We start from the raw sequence: 17,060 nt of genomic DNA, 5'->3' as shown, positions 1-17,060 counted from the left end.
ATCCCAACACCTGAATCAATGCTGGTAACTAAGAAATGAGTTACACATTCCAGCAACAAAAATTGCTTGAAGTTTAAATGAAGTTTAAACAAATTTGAAATGTAAGATACTACATATCAGAACGTTTCTCCATATTTAAAACAGTCTGTAAGTAAATAATTGTAATGCAAGAAGGCGTTCTTCAAAATAACATCCTAGCTTTTTTTAGACAGTAATTTTTCACAAAACAGATAATCCTAAAATTCTATGCCCCTTTATGTTATCATATACATTGAAATACCATAGGTGTCTGTCACAAGGATGGGAAACTGTATCATACACCATGGCACATAAACGCTGGGTGATTTCCACAATGATGTTATATATGATATTGTTGCTTATTCTAGATACCTATAAGGCAGTACGTTTATATAGACATGTCAGGCATGTTTCTTAGATATACCTGATTAGTTGATTTGTCATAGAGAAATATTTGAAAGAGAGCTATGCTGAAGTGAATTATGAATTATGAATGAATTATCTTAAGAAGACTTATACTGAGTTTACTGAATAAATATTCATTTTCCTGTGACGGATCGCCTTCCACAGTTTCCTACCTGATACGGTCAAATGTGACCCTTTAGTGTTCTCTGCACCTTTTCTGTCTTCATGTAGGGATTCTGATTCTCCAGCAATTGGTATAGACATTGATGTAGATGGAGGTCTGCAATCAAAGAAGTTTGAGATGGAAGATTGTTGTGTATATACTTGTGTGTATGCATACCTAAGGGCAACAGGCTTTATGCTATAGTTCATCAATAATTTTCAGCTCTCCAGACATTTAATCACTTACTCGGGACTTGGCTTGACTCAACAGAAAAGTCAGCTAGATAATACAATGCAAACATCAATGAAAATTTACACAGCAGCCAATTGCCTATTCTGGAGCAAAGAATGTATAGAGCTTTTATATATTTGTGCTGCAGAGTTAAACTGGCTTTTCCCTCCTATTTTTAAAATTAATGGTTATTTGGTGATTTGATCAATGGTCTTGGGGAGATGAGAGTTGTTTATATAATAGTTCCTTGTAGTCTGAGAACTGCTGGTTGTTGCCTCATCATGTTCAGCCATTAGAAGGGGAAACATGCATGCGTTCTAACACTACTGCAAAGAAGGATAATTTATAAATAATAATTCTGGACTGAATTAGGACTGAGGACTGAGGAAAAACAATTGCGAAAAATTATGAACTATTGGGACTTGAAGATCGAAGGTGAATGCTTATGAGAAAAGAAATCCATTATTATACCAGTCATGATTTGAGCCCTGGAACGATACCTAAAGAACTTCCTCGGTAACTGGAAATATTGAATTTATCAGATCTGAACACTCTAATTTTACACACGCACACCCCCAAAAAACAAACCCCACTCTACTTGGAACTGTCTATATTCTTTTAATTCTGAATAATTCTTAGGTCCATGGTTAGGCTTTGAATTATTAAGTTTCCACCAGTCTTAGACTGTGAATCTAAACTATAGAATACTCACACGTAGTTATAAAACAATCTCTCTGTAAACAAGTCAGCATCTGACAACAAGTGGGCAAGAGACTCAGGAGCTCTGGTTGGGCTCCTGTGGGAAGAACAACCACCACATATAGATACACACACCCACACCCACACGCACAATATATACATATATATATATTATAAAACAAAAATTTCAACATAGGGAAATAATTTATCTGGATTCAAATACCACTGAACAACAATTAGCAGATCTAAGGAGATTCATTACCAGAAATAAAATATTCAGGGAAGCTGAACTGGAAAAATTAGGAAAAATTGTAAATATGAAAGGCCCAAAACCAATAGTAGAAGAAACTCAAATAATAACAATTGCGAATAGAAAAGAAGTGAGCTGAGTGAACTAGAGATAACGAAGAAGTAATAACAACAGAACCAGTACAGGCAGCACTGAAGCAACCTATGAACTGCCTCCCTGACCAGAAGAATTAAAAGAGAAAATTATGGCAGATGTAGAACTACCAGCAGAAGGACAAAGACTGCCAGCATTGAAATTAGTGCCCAAAAAAGATCAGATATCTATAATGAAGGATGTGAATAAGGTGCTTGCATGGAGTAAAATAACATCTATTGAACAGATGCTTAATAGTCAGAGAAAGAGGAAGAACTTGCCCTAATTGGTCAGGCTATAGAAATAGACAACAGGAAATTTGTACTTTCAGATATGCAAGATTCTATTACTGTAGCCTTACAGTAAAGTAAAATTGGCTCATCTGGTTGTGTTTCCTGTCTGGTGTATCAGGAAGGGCTGTCAAAAACATACTAAACCACTCCAGTGAACAATGAATTAGCATATCACCTTTTTCTCTCAGATCCTTGATGTGGATCCTTAATCCACAATTTTTGCAAGCCAATTCTACTTTATTTCGGTTATTTTTTTCACTTAAGAGGGGAAAGGCAATATTAGTCCATCCGGCTTTTATAATTGGTTGAAATACCATCTGGAACAAGCTTCCTCAATGTTTCTACCATTATTTGACAGGCAAAGTTTTTTTTTTTTTAAAAAATAATAATCTTGGAGCAAAGATACACCGTCATCTTGAAAAATACAAGTCTTCCTGGTATGCAACTGCCAGGTAAAGCTTTAATTTCTACTCTGCAACTCGTCTTGCATGCTACATCCAAATCCAGCTCCACTGAAAAAAATCAGAACTATCGTATGTTAATAAGATTAAACATGAAATTCCAAAATGTAACATTGAGTATCTAATGCAAACATTAGTGATATTTTTTAACATTATGAAGAAATGAAGATCTACCCTGCTGGAAAATAACAGTTCAGTTCATTATACTATATGTGAATGACACATCAAACTATTTCTAAATAATCAGAAAGCCTGAAAATAAATTTTCAGTAGGAAATACAAGTAGTACTCAATACAAATGACATTTACAGATGACTCAGAGTAAATACAGAACCAAACAAGCCTAATTACTATAGTTGTTTACTCTGGGCACGAAGGAAAAACTGCTATTATGGTATTATAAAGACTAACAAACTTGTATCGATTACTTCAGGTACTCATATCTGAATTTTACACTGCTATTTAAATCTATGCAGTTTAAAATAATTAACTCCAAATTAAGAATGTATACTGTTTTATAGTACTGTACATTTCTTTTTGCACTACCTACAGTATAAGTAAATTATAACATGGCTAATGGAAAAGAAAATCTTCCAGCTGCACTGCCACAATTAGCTCACTCACTGAGCTACAGTACATGACTCATCACAAAAGTCTAGAAATTCATCCCAATCCTACTTTTTTTCTTTCTGGTACAATCCATGTATATAGCTTTCTGGAGTAGCACATATACAAACGGTCTCTTATGGATGAGAAGCCAAACCACAGAAGAAAAAGAACATCTTTAATATCCAACATACAGTAGGTCAATGCAAGGTATTCATCTGTATTACTAATTGAGTATGTTATTAACAAAGTTAAAATATATAACTTTAGGAAATAAAGACAAGGTTGTGACTAAGAGGAAAGGGTCCTTCAACATTGCTCAATAACTTCAGACAAGAATATTGCTGATATTATTAATGCCCACATGCAATTTATGCAGACTAACATAAACCAATTGTCATAGTTTTTGAGACAGACTGAGCAGCAGCACATACTATCACTACAGAAGATAGGAACTGAAGGGCCAGAGAGACTCGTTTCCTTTGGACTTGACTCACATAATTTAAGACAAACAATTGCAATTCTAGCACTAAATTATCTTCTCGTACAGATCTGATACACTGGGTAGATGAGAAATTCATCAAAATAACCAATGAGATAACATAAATATCTTTTTGTTCTATCACATAAAAGGACCCAAATAGTAAGTCAAGAATATTGTTTTCCCCAGATCAAGGTGGTACTGTGCTCTTGAGAGGTACAGGTAATCCTCAAATTACGACAGTTCACTTAGTGACTGTTCGAAGTTCCGACAACCCCCCAAGTAACTATGACACAATCCTGAAGTTACGAATGTCGTTCACACTTATGAATTAAGTGCATTTGCCCTTTCTATTCCCCCTCCACCCCCGGCCAGGTCTCCACAGTCCCAGTGCCTATGGAGACTCACTTACCTTGTGACGATCTAGGGAGCTGTCAGTTCCTTTGCCTGTTTCAGTGCATTCGTAGAGAACAGAGGCCTAAAGTAGTGTGAGATCACATGAGATCACTAGTACGAGATCTTGCCTGTACCACACTACAGTACTTTAGGCCTCTATTCTTGGTGAACCGAGGCCTCCACCAGATCCAGCCAAACAGCATTAGCAAGCCGATGAGACTTCGGGGCAGCAAAATTGCATTGCTTCATGCTTCCCATCGGCTGGGAAGCTGTTTTTGCGCCAAGATTGGAACAGTGCGAAAAACATTTGCAAGCCAATGGGAGCCTTGGAGCAATGCGATTTTGCTGCCCCAGAGTCCTGTTGGTTTGCGAACACTTTTTGCGCCAAGACTGCAAGCAGCAAAGAAACCATGGCAGAGAGGCTGGAGAGGAGACAGCTCGCTAGATCTTCACAAGGTGACTTGGTGCAGCATGATGGGGGTCGCATGAATTATCTCAGTGGGTCAGGGGAGGGCTTGGGTGGTTTGAAGCAGGTGGCCTGTTCCATCACTAGACAACCCCCCCACATGGCCTTCCCCACCCTGAGATACCTCATGTGTACTTAACGACCTGCACATTCGATTAGTGAATACATGGGCAAAAGCAGGGAGTGATCACGTTCATTTGATGTGATTCACTCTAATGAATCCTTGGGTTACAGATGTAATTGGAAGGCTCCATTACATTCATAACTCAAGGACTACCTGTATACTGTGCTTAAGGATGCACTCCAAAAAATAATAGTGCAGAAACAAACAACAACGTTTCATTTTATTTGCTTATACATTTAATTAACATACCCTGCAGTATACATAATGACTACAAATAAGGAAGAATATGAAAAAAGGAAGGAAATGATCTCGTTGCCTTTGGTGACTGAAACCTGGCTTTAAGCAGAATCCAGTTTTAATAGAATGACAAGTACAAATAAAGATCACTACAACTGCACAGCAAATCCTTCGCTCATGTTGGATAGAATATGGAATTAGGTCACTAAGGCCAGTATATTATATTCTTAAACATTATAGATAGGCAGCAAGATACATATACATGCCCATGCATGCAGACATTCATAAATATTGATAACTAGCATGATGTAAAGGTCAAGGAGCTGGCTTGGGGCCTAGAAGCAGGAAGAACCAGATTCTACTCCTCCCTTAGGCATGGAAGGGAGCTGGGTAATCCTGGGCCAATCAATGCCTTTCAACCTTAATCAGCATCAGCTCAGCAAACAGCCAGCTATAAAGTAAAACTCCAGATTTCATCATGCTTTGATAATGATTTGCTATAAGGACTATAGGAAAAGCAGTGCAATACAAGTAGACAACCAAGTGGGACAAACGCTAAGAAAAATATGTATATAAATTTAAACTTACGTTTTAAAGCAAGGGTCTCCAGACATTAGTTGCATGCTGATTAAGATCTACAAATCAGTAAGAATGAAATTTTAAAAAATGAAATCAAACTGCAATTCCAAAAATACGACAAGAAAAAAATTAATTATATTCTATCAAGTGAACTACCAAACAGAGCTATTACAAAAAAATGGATTATAGTTACAGCATATAGATTAAAACCTCTTATGAAAAACAATTACAAAGGCCTAATTGAATACCAATTTTAAAACCAAATGCATTAACAAAGATTGTGTCATCAAAACCATCTCAGAGAAAAAAAGTAAATTGCATAACTTCAAGTATTTTACTTTTTCTGTGTTCATTATATCATCAGATATACTGTAACTAATGAGAAAACAAACAAAAAAAAAGTATTTGGGTAAACTAAGGTGCTATTTATGCAGTCCCTAAAATACCCTTAACGATTTAAGCACTTAATTCTGATGGGTTTTCGCTTATTTACAATTTTTCAGCAGATATCTTATTAAAACAAACTAATTCCTTTAGGTCCCATTTACTGTACTGTGATCACGAATGGGGATGGAAGGAAAAGAGGAAGAGAAGTATGAAATAATGGATGATTACTGTGCTTTGTTTTCCTATTAGCAATTAGCAAAAAGCTACTTCTAAAAAACCAAAATGGAATAGCAAAAAATTCCCACACAATTACTTTGAGAATTGAATTGTCCTGCCTTGTGTTTTTGGTATCATAACCTTCCAGTAAGCAGCGGCGAGTGGTATTTCCTGATCCGGCAAACTCTGCCAGGTTAAGATCTGCAAAACCCAACTATTGACAAAAGAATAAAGTTAGTAATCACAGAACAAAAAAGAAATAAAACACATTTAGGCTTTGTAGCATGCCTTATCATCTTTGTGCTACATAACTAAGTTTTATAATGCCTGATATCATTCATAACAATAAGAAGTCTATACTGCACTATATTTCTAAACTAATATTACGGTATGAAAAGGAAACAAAAAGAGGCATTGTATTATAAGTGTTATCTTTTTACCTTTGCGTAAGTCTTCCCTCCTTTTAATTCCTGCAACAAATAAATAGTTGTAGTCAAAAAACCAGATCAAAGGAAGGATTCATTATAAGGAAACATAGCAAGCAACTTCATACAATTGGCTGCATTCTCTGTAAAATTTGGATGTTGCGATTGTTATCAAAGGGAGCCGATAATGTTTATTCTTCTAGGTCTGGATGAGGCAGAGTAAAAATAAGGAAAAGAAACAGCAGACTACCAGCGCTTTCCCTTTCCCTTATTTATTTTGAATCTGAATCTCAAGGACCTATTGAATCTGTAATGTTAGAATGCAGTATTGGAGGCTAACTCTACCCACAGCAAGAGTTTGATCCTGACCAGGTCGAGGTTGACTCAGCCTTCCATCCTTCCGAGGTTGGTAAAATGAGGACCCAGATTAAGGCAATAAACTGACTCTGTAAACCACTTAGAGCAGGGTTGTCAAACTCAATGTGGTTGCGGGCTCCATCAGGAGTTTGTTTGTCCTTGGGGGCTTGGGGTGGATGTGGCCTGGGTGATGTGACTGACTGGGTAGGCGTGGCAGGGGCCGGTCCCTCGCAGTCTCTGGGACGGCTCCATAGGCCAACTCTGTGGTCTATTGCAGTCCGGATATGACCCATGGGGCGCATGTTTGACACATCTGGTTTAAAGAGTGCTGTAAAGCATTATGAAGCAGTATATAAGTACTATTATTATTGCTATTGCTATCTTAAAGAATCTTTTTCACTTTTGAGATAATAAAGAAAATAATATGGATAAGTATGTAAGTGTATGTATGGGTGTATGTATGTATAATCACAAATCTAGATTTAACGGCACTGTCTTAATCCAACCTTCTTCAATTTAGGGCCTTCTACATATTGTGGATTTCAAGAATATTGAGCCAGCATGCATAGTTTATATTACTATACACAGTATGTGCTGCAATCCATTCAAAGCTCCAACATTTAATAATAATAATAATAATAATAATAATAATAATAATAATAATAATAATAATAATAATAATAATTTTATTTCTATACCGCCCTTCTCCTGAAGGACTCAGGGTGGTGTACAGCCTATTTAAAAACACAAGACAAACATCAATTTAAAATTTAAAATTATTAAATAAATTTGGCTCCATTTAAAACCCCAGAAATTTAAAATACCCCAATTTAAAATTATCATGTCGATAGCCCAGCCTGGCAGAACAACAGGGTCTTCAGTGCACAGTGAAATACCCGGAGGTCGGGGATCTTACGTATTTCTGGGGGCAGTTCATTCCACAGGGCTGGGGCTCCCACAGAGAAGGTCCTCCCCCGGGTGTCGCCAGCCGACATAACTTGGCCGATGGCACCCTGAGGAGACCCTCTCTGTGGAGCGAACTAGCCGGTGGGAGGCTATTGGTGGCAGAAGTTGGTCTCGAAGGTACCCAGGTCCTATGCCATGGAGCACTTTAAAGGTGGTAACCAGCACCTTGAATCACACCCGGAAGACCACTGGGAGCCAGTGCACCTCGCGCAGGAGGGGTGTCACATGGGCACAACGAGTTGCGCCCATAACCACCCGCGCGGCCGCATTCTGGACCAGTTGGAGCCTCCGAGTGCTCTTCAAGGGGAGCCCCATGTAGAGAGCATTACAATAGTCCAGCCGGGAGATGACAAGGGCGTGAGTGACCGTGCACAAGGCGTCCCGGTCCAGAAAGGGCTGCAATGGCGAATCAGGCGAACCTGATAAAAGACCCCTTTTATCTTGCATTTCAAGATACAGCAGTCTTAAATTCTTATGTTATGAATACTGTCCTCGCTATCAACTTGTAAAATACCTTTTGTACATCAGTAAGGGATTAGGAAATAGCTAGAGCAGAATATGCTCAAACAATCTAATTCGAAGTAACAAAATGAATAAATATATAAACTTATAACTTAAATGGGAAGAGATACTAAAAGTATCTGTAATTTTCAGGGACACAACTACAATATAAATGTAAGTATGACACCCATTTATACCTTTCGTACAGAGACTCTGCAGATGCAGGGATCCAGAATCCCTGTCGTGGCACTTGCACTTATTTTACATATAAACGAAAACCTCTTCTTCCAATGAACACAGTTTGCTTGAACCACTTCCCTGTAAATAGAAAAAAGTTACAAGATAATTAGACACTGACAACAGAAGATTTGTTATTTTTAGAAAATAAGCCCTTTAAAATTTAAGACACCATAGGACAATTCCCTCCTACAATGATCAGATTCTTCATTTTAACCTTAATAGCCATGTGGGATTATTTACTGCTAGTAAAATGTATCCAATACTGTTTTTTAAATATTTTTATTATTAAACCAGAGATTAGGGCGATGCCTGCAGTATTTGCAAAACTATGTGTAAATAGGTAAGGTTGATTCTCCCTTCATATGGAAAGATAATTTACTAACCATAAGGAAATTAATCATGGACTTCCTACTTTCCTTGCACATAATAATTTATGAGACTGATTTTCAGGAGGTATGACTTTGGGACTATATCTAAATAGAAACTAATACACTTGCTAGTACTGCATTTGGTATATCTAATCTCTAAGATGCTTTGATATTAAAAAGCAAAAACAAAGAATAAATTGGAGGGCTTAGCTGAAAGAAAAGGATTGCCAGAACAAATAATTTCTTTCATCAATCTTACCTTATTCTAGCAAAACACATTGCTGACCTCTAACTACACAGCTGTAATTAGATAAAAACAAGCAATACTATTGAAAGTTGAGATTGTATACCTCTAGCATTTACTTCTGCACAAAAAACAGTTGCCAATGCATTAACTTTGACTTTATCAAATTCTTTTAAAGTAAAAGAGTTAGGTTTAAAGTAAAACCTAACATGTCTGTGTACAATCTCTTGATATTTTTTAAAAAATATTTTACTAAATGTTGAAGACCAGAAATCTGACTGGAGAGATGGAATGAAGTGCTTAATTTCTCCCCATGTCATTTTTCTGATCAAAATTGATCACCCTATTTGGTTTTTATTCATGACGGGTAGTTCTTGACTTATGGCCACAATTGAGCCCAAAATTTATTTTGCCAAGTGAGACACTTTAAGTGAGTTTTATCCCATTTTACAATCTTTCTTGCCATAGTTGTTATAGAATGATCACATGACCATGGGGATGCAGCAATGGTCATAAATATGAAAAATGGTCATAAGTCATTTTTTCAGTGTGAGTTGTAACTTCGAATGGACACCAAATGAACTGTTGTAAATTGAGGACTACCTGTATTTCTCTGTGATGAATAGTTATACCATTCAGTTCACATGCAAATGTTTTTAAAATGAGAAGTAAGAAAATATTCTACTGGAAAATAAATGCACCTTCATTTCAAATAACTAAAAGTACCAAGCATTATTCTGAGCAATATTATCACACCCTTCTATCCAGTTTGTCTAAAATTTGATGGATATGGAATATGAAATATTATTTACAATATTAAGAAGCTGCCCAGAATTTTACTCAAGCACAAAACATTCAGAGCATCTTTTCCATTTCTGTAATGGAAGAGAGTTGTTAATTAGGTTCTGAATATCCAGATTATGAATAATTTATTCTATCTTGAATTTCCTAGTGACCACTCAAGTGCATTAATTTGTGTAGAAAATACATCCACCCACGAACCAAAACCTTTTTCTAAGACAGAAGAAAATAACATCTGTGGAAAGCCAACTGAGATTTTTAAAATAGCAACAACAACAACAATAACAGTACTCTACCCCTATACCTGGCTTTTTGGCAGCCAGTTATTAACAATCTGATAAAATGTGGATCTTGAAATATAGGTTATAGCAAACCACAGTTTCTACAGTAACAAATGTGATAATCAATACTGAGATCGAGGGAAAAAGCTTTCTGAGCACAAATAATGCTTTGGTAAATCAGGAAACTGTGCAGTGGAAAAACTAACTTGATTCCACTTAACAAAAAAATAACAACAAATTAACTATAGTTTTATTTTTATTATTTATTTATTTTTTAGGGGAGAAGAAAGTACATTTTCACACAGAGAACACATTAACCAAGGAACAAGCTAGATTTAGAAGCGGCTGCTCTATTTTTGACTGTGTTCTTATTCCACAACATCTGATAGAAAAATACGCTTCCAAATCATGTGCAAAACTATATACAGCTTTTATAGATTTCTCTCTCACACACAGAATGTGCGTTGGTCTTGCCTGATACGCTCTTTCTGTGATAGGTGGGCACGGCAGTCATGCCTGGAGAGTGACACTGCCTTGCTCCAATGGGACCGAGTCTGCTGTAAAGTTCTTAAGTCCCGCCTCTTCCTGTGTAGTCCAGTTTTGAGACGAGATAGATCAGCAGACTGTCGTGTCTGGAAAAATAGAAAATACATGAAACTGCCACCCATCCCCATGCCCGGGAACGGCCCAACAGGGAGGGGCTGACTGCCGTGCCCACCTATCACAGAAAGGGCGTATCAGGCAAGACCAACGCCCATTCTCATGACGGTGAGCACGGCAGTCATTCCTGGGACATACCAAAGCCAATGTCCTATAGGGTGGGAACAGGCTGGATCGGGGAAGCAGTCTCCAGATGTACTCCTTGCAACACCCTCCGTCAAAATACCTATCAGCTGAGGCGTAGGCATCCAACCGGTAATGCCGGATGAACGGAGTAGAAGAGGACCAGGTGGCCGCCCTACAGACTTCCTCCAGGGGAGCCCTGGTGGACCAGGCTGCTGATGTGGCCGCGCTCCTTGTGTAGTGGGCCATAATATTCCGGGGAATCGGTAAGGCCTGGACTGAATAGGCCGTAGCTATGGTAGCTCTGATCCACCGGCCAATTGCCAAAGAAGACAGCTTGGTGCCCATGGACGAGGGCTGGAAGGCGACAAATAAGGCTTCTGTGCGACGGAAAGAAGACGTGCGGGCAATGTAGATCCTGAGGGCTCTGCGAAAGTCTAGAGCAGTCGTTCTCAACCTTCCTAATGCCGTGACCCTTTAATACAGTTCCTCATGTTGTGGTGACCCCCAACCATAAAATTATTCCTGAAACTATTGAAAATATGTGTTTTCCGATGGTCTTAGGCGACCCCTGTGAAAGGGTCATTCGACCCCCAAAGGGGTCCCGACCCACAGGTTGAGAACCACTGGTCTAGAGTGTGCCATGCCCTTTCTAGCCGGTGCTGCGGCGACGGGCAGAAATTGGGAAGAACAAGTTCCTGCGATCTGTGGAAGACTGAGTTGATCTTGGGGATAAACGCCAGATCCAGATGCAGGACCACCCTGTCAGCGTGAAAAATACACAGATCCTGACGGATTGACAGTGCCACCAATTCCGAAATCCAGCGGGCTGAGGTTATGGCTACCAGGAAAGAGACCTTGAATGATAGAAACTTGAGGTCCACCTCCCGAAGAGGTTCAAAGGGATGTCTGGTGAGGGTTGACAATACCTTGTTAAGATCCCACGTAGGGAACCTGTGGATCACTGGAGGCCGGAGGTTTGCAGCTCCATGTAAAAAACTGTGAATCAAAGGATCCTTAGGCAGAGGGATTGCTGAAGAGTAAGACAGAATAGATGAAATAGCGGATACCTGACGCCGTAGAGTATTCGGAGAGAGACCTGAAGAAAAGCCGTCCTGCAGGAAACTAAGGATTTGAACCACCGATGCTGAGGTGGGGACGATACTGCACCGTCTACACCATTTGGAGAAAGCATTCCATGTGGCGTCATAAATATGAGTGGTAGATCCGCGGCGAGAGGCTTGAATGGTTGCGATGACCTCTGGTGGGACCTGAGCCTCAGTCAAGAGGCACGCTCAATCTCCAGATGGCTAGCTGGAAGGATTGAGGATCTGGATGAATCAGCTGTCCTTGTAGCAGCGACACCTGTCCGTTGGGAATCCTCCAGGGAGGGGCTACCGACAGGGACACTAGGTCCACGAACCAAGGATGCCGAGGCCAATGGGGCGCCACCAGTACGAGCTCTGCCTCTCCCTGATGAGTTTCCGGATCACCTTGGCTACAAGAGGAAACGGAGGAAAGGCCTAGAGAAGAACTCCCTGTGGCCATGGGCTGCATAACGCGTCGACTGCTTCCGCTCCCTGAGCGGAGAAACAGGAAAAAAAACGGGGCAGTTGATGGTTGAGCGCTGAGGCGAACAGATCAACCCAAGGGTCGCCGAACCATCTGGATAGCTCCTGGAATAGACGAGGGTGTAGACTCCACTCTGCTTGGTCAATTGGATTGCGTCTGAGGGAGTCCGCCTGAACATTGGACACCCCCGAAATGTGTTCTGCCCTGAGAGACACCAGATGGAACTCGGCCCAGAGCCCCAGACGAAGAGACTCCTGTAGAAGAGCTCGGGAACGGGTCCCCCCAGTCTGTTTATGTGTGCTTTGGCAGTGATGTTGTCCATGAGGACTAGAATGTCCCTGCCCTGGACCTGGGCCTGGAATCCCTGAAGGGCGAGGAAGATCGCCCTGAGTTCTAGGAGGTTTATGTTGAGGTTGCATTCCGGGGGGGACCACCTGCCCTGAATCATGTGCGTCTCCAGATGAGCTCCCCCACCTACTAGGCTGGCATCCGTCGTGATGACTAATCCTTGAAGTTCCAGGAACGAGCAGCCCTTGGAGACATTCGCAGGTGTCCACCATCTGAGAGACTCGACGACGTTCATGGGCAGAGGAAGGAGGAAGGTTGAGAGACGGTTGATGTTTCGCTGGTAAGGCAGAAGAAGCCACTGCAATTCCCTGCTATGAAGACGAGACCAGGGTACTATACCGTAACAAGACACCATCTTGCCTAGCAGGCTAGACAAGCCCCGTAGGGAAGCTGACCGGGATTGAACAAAATGGAGGGCCATATCACTGAAACTATCTTGTCGATCCTGGGATAGGAAAACTTTAGCTGACATCGTATCAATTACCAACCCTAGGTGCTGAAGACGGGTAGAAGGAGCCAAATGATTCTTCTTCCAGTTAATGGAAAACCTGTGAGCCCTTAAAATATCAAGAGATGTGGCAACGTCTCGACGAGCCTGAAGCTCAGATTGGGAAAGGATGAGGATATCATCCAGGTAAAAAAGGATCCTGACAGGGATGGAGAAAATGTGAGAAAGAAGGGCCGCCATAATTTTAGTAAACGCCCTAGGTGCTGAAGATAAACCAATTGGAAGGGCCTTGTACTGGTAATGTCTGCCGTTGTAACAAAACCTGAGGAATTTACGATGGGCAGGGAGGATAGGGATATGTAAATAAGCTTCCGTTAAATCAATAGAGGACATAAAATCTCGCTCTCTAATTGCTAAAAGGATAGTGTGGAGAGATTGCATTTTGAACCGGTGGTAAATGATATACCGGTTCAAAGATTTTAGATCTAGAATAGCCCTCCAATCCCCCGAAGCTTTCTGCACTAGGAATAAATGGGAATAGAATCCCTGACCCCGTTGGAGAGAAGGGACAGGCTGGATGGCCTTGATTAGTAAAAAGTGGTCAATGGCCGCATCTACACAAGCACGTTTGGTTCTGTCCAAGGACAAAGGACAGCGCAGAAAACAATTGGGGGAGGGGGTTGGAGAGGAACTCAAGAGCTAGGTCGAATCGAATAGTATCTTTAACCCAGGAGTCTGAAACGGTGTTATCCCAGATGTCAGCAAAAAAAGATAACCTGCCCCCAATCCTAGAATCAGGAGGAGAATTAACGGGCTCGGCGAAAAGGCCGGCCCCTGGAGCCTCTGAACGGTCTCCTCGAGGAGAACCTGTACCCCTGTCTGATCTGAGAGTCCTGCTGTTGAGATCCTCGTGGATGAAAGGAACGATGGGAACGTTGCTGGTAGAAACTGGAGTCGTGGCCCCGAAAGGATCCCAAACGAAAGGAACTCTGTGGAAGGATCTCCAACCTTCTAGAGATAGATGGTAAGATTTTGCGATGGTCCTTAGTCTCAACTAGGAGGGGTTCTAGAGGGGCCCCAAACAACTTGTCACCCTGGAAAGGGGAAGAAGCCAAACGCCATTTAGCTCTTTGATCGGCCTGCCAATTTCTGAGCCAGAGGAGACGCCAAGACGTCACTGAAGAGCCAATAGCCTTAGCAGAAAATCGAGCTGTGTTAAGAGTGGCATCTGCAGAGAATTCCACAGCTGCCAAAATTTTGTTTACGTCCTGGTGAGATCTATGATCAGCCGCTGGAATTCTCTCCTGGAGTTGCTTCAGCCACAGGATGGTAGCGCGGTTGAAGAAAGAAGCAGCAGATGAAGCTTGCACAGCCCAGGAAGAAGCCTGATGCCCTTTAATGAGGTTTCTTTCTGCTCTTTTGTCCTCCGGGCGTAAGACCTCTTCTGCTGGGCCTGAAACCAGAGACGGTGAAGACAAAGCTACTATAAGAGAATCCACAGAGGGAACCTGCAATATATTGGAAAAGTCAGTTGCCAAGTTATAGAAACATTTGTCAAAAGAATTAGGAAGAGGGCCTGTACTTGGGAAGGCCCATTGTCTTTGAACTACGTCTGAAAACAGCTTGGGAGCAGGAACAACTTCAGTATGGACAGTGGGTTCCAGAAAAACAGATGTCGTTGGATCAGAAGTCAAGGAAGACGAACCAGAACTAGAACTGGGAACACCCATACGTGTAGTGGTTTGAGGTTTGAACAACAAGGATCTAAACATCTGAGGTTTGAATAGGCCCACAAATGCAGGTTGGTCTGGCTCTAGGCCTTCATCCTCAGAAAGTTCCTGATCTGGAATGATCTCACCCTCAGATAGTGAATCCTGACTGTCAGAGTGAGGAGAGTCACAAGCTTCTTGATGAGTTACTGTATCTCTGGACTCTTGATGCCTATGAGAATGGCCATGATGACTCTGCACCTCTGAAGCCTCAGAAGGAGCCCGCTGATGAAGACCTTCAGCAATACCCTGGCGGATGGCCATAGAAATGATGGAGGCTAGAGCAGGAGAAATTCCTGGAATATCCTGGGCAGGAGTAGAATGATCACCCCCCCCCGACCCCCCCAGTTTCAGAACCTGACTGAGCTGTAGCAGCCAGAGCAATATCCTGAGTTTCAGCCTGACTAAGGCTGCACTCTGCTATGGACTCTGGAAAAACTCTGGAAAAATTTGCATCACCATGCAAGGATCTATCTGGAGATAGAGAAGGAGTATGAGATGGCTGGGGCCTAGTAGCCTGAACGCCAGTGGGATGAGCCACTACAGAGAGGGGGGAAGCCTGGGGTAGGCCTGGGGCTTTATTCTTATCAGCTTGAGCCTTTTTAAAAGCTCTTTCCATGGCGCTGTGTCATCTTTCCTCATCTTTAGAGGATTTAGATCCCTTAGAAACAGAAGAGCGAGCTACTTTAGAAGAAGGGGGAAGTTGGGAAGAACTACCCTCCCCTGGGTCAGGCCCATGCTGCTCCTTCCTTTTGGATGACTTGCGAGAAGCCTTGGAGGCAATAGCATCGGCCATTTTGAAAATCTAGCTCGTTCAAAATTTCAAGTATTTGCACAAATATAAATAAGCCCCCCAAACAGCTCAAAAGGATTGTTTCAGCCACCAAATCAATAAGGCACTGAAGCCAAGTTGAGAAGAAAGCCCCCCAATACTTGCTGTGGTCTCCTCTCGGAAAAAGTTGAGATTGCTAGCCGTCCGGCTTAACGCGACAAATAAAGGCGCGGTAAATACTTCGCGCCAATCAGCTGTAGAACCAAGGTTTTTTAAGGCAGCATACAGCCCTTCGTAAATCACCAAATGCTCCAAAAAACCTCCAAAAGGCTCCAAACATTAATTATGGGCTCAGCAATTGCCGCGGAGCAAACTCGTGGGCGGAAAATCCAAACAGTTCTGCCAGCCGGCAGACCGAAGCCGCTCCAACGGCTCAGAGTGGTTTCAGGTAAAAGCCTTTCTCGCTCCAGCTAGATTCCACCAGAAATAGCCAGAAAGAAAATAAAAAAGCAGAGTAAATATTCTAAAAAACACCTGAGTAACTACAGACACGACTGTCCCAGAGAAGACCGAGTCGAAAAACTGGACTACATAGGAAGAGGCGGGACTTAAGAACTTTACAGCAGACTCGGTCCCATTGGAGCAAGGCAGTGTCACTCCCCAGGCATGACTGCCGTGCCCACCGTCATGAGAATGGCTATTGTGAAGATTTTACTTTTGATTAGCCCATCACTGTATGCCACCTATTCTCATGGCTTTAAGTAGCTTATAATTTTTTTATCTGCATATTCTGCTAGAAGAATAGTCAATTAATAAGTATAATATTACCTTTACTTTAAGTATCAGTAATTTGAGGAACAGGTTGTGGTATGCACAGAATGAATTAAATAAAGTGTATTGTACACCTGCATGCAGAAGGTTTAAAACAGGGGTGTCAAACTCAATTTCATTGAGGGCCACATCAGGGTTGTATTTGACTTTGGGGGGGCTGGGTGGATGTGACCAGGGTTGGCATGGCCAGTTTGATGACACTTATGCCAG

The 17,060-nt window shown here is 41.4% G+C and overlaps 1 protein-coding gene across 3 annotated transcripts in view; it reads right to left on the bottom strand.

Moving 5' to 3' along the window:
- Positions 1-17,060, bottom strand: part of EEIG2 (EEIG family member 2) — a 35,635-nt gene that overhangs the window by 7,932 nt on the left and 10,643 nt on the right. For 2 of the 3 annotated variants that reach the window (XM_034437401.3, XM_034437402.3), the window contains exons 2-6: positions 8,591-8,711; positions 6,585-6,614; positions 6,242-6,358; positions 5,551-5,597; positions 597-703 (exon numbers count right to left, since the gene is read on the bottom strand). In XM_034437401.3, the coding sequence (XP_034293292.1) occupies positions 597-703; positions 5,551-5,597; positions 6,242-6,358; positions 6,585-6,614; positions 8,591-8,711 (422 nt within the window). Of the gene's footprint in view, positions 1-596; positions 704-5,550; positions 5,598-6,241; positions 6,359-6,584; positions 6,615-8,590; positions 8,712-9,260; positions 9,302-17,060 lie in introns of those variants that run through there. The other variant, XM_034437403.3, reaches the window with a different exon arrangement.

This window comes from Pantherophis guttatus, chromosome 3, assembly GCF_059756535.1.
Source record: "Pantherophis guttatus breed Tessera chromosome 3, ASM5975653v1, whole genome shotgun sequence".
In the NCBI taxonomy this organism is placed as follows: Eukaryota; Metazoa; Chordata; class Lepidosauria; order Squamata; family Colubridae; genus Pantherophis; species Pantherophis guttatus.
This window is presented reverse-complemented; position numbering and strand designations above follow the sequence as displayed.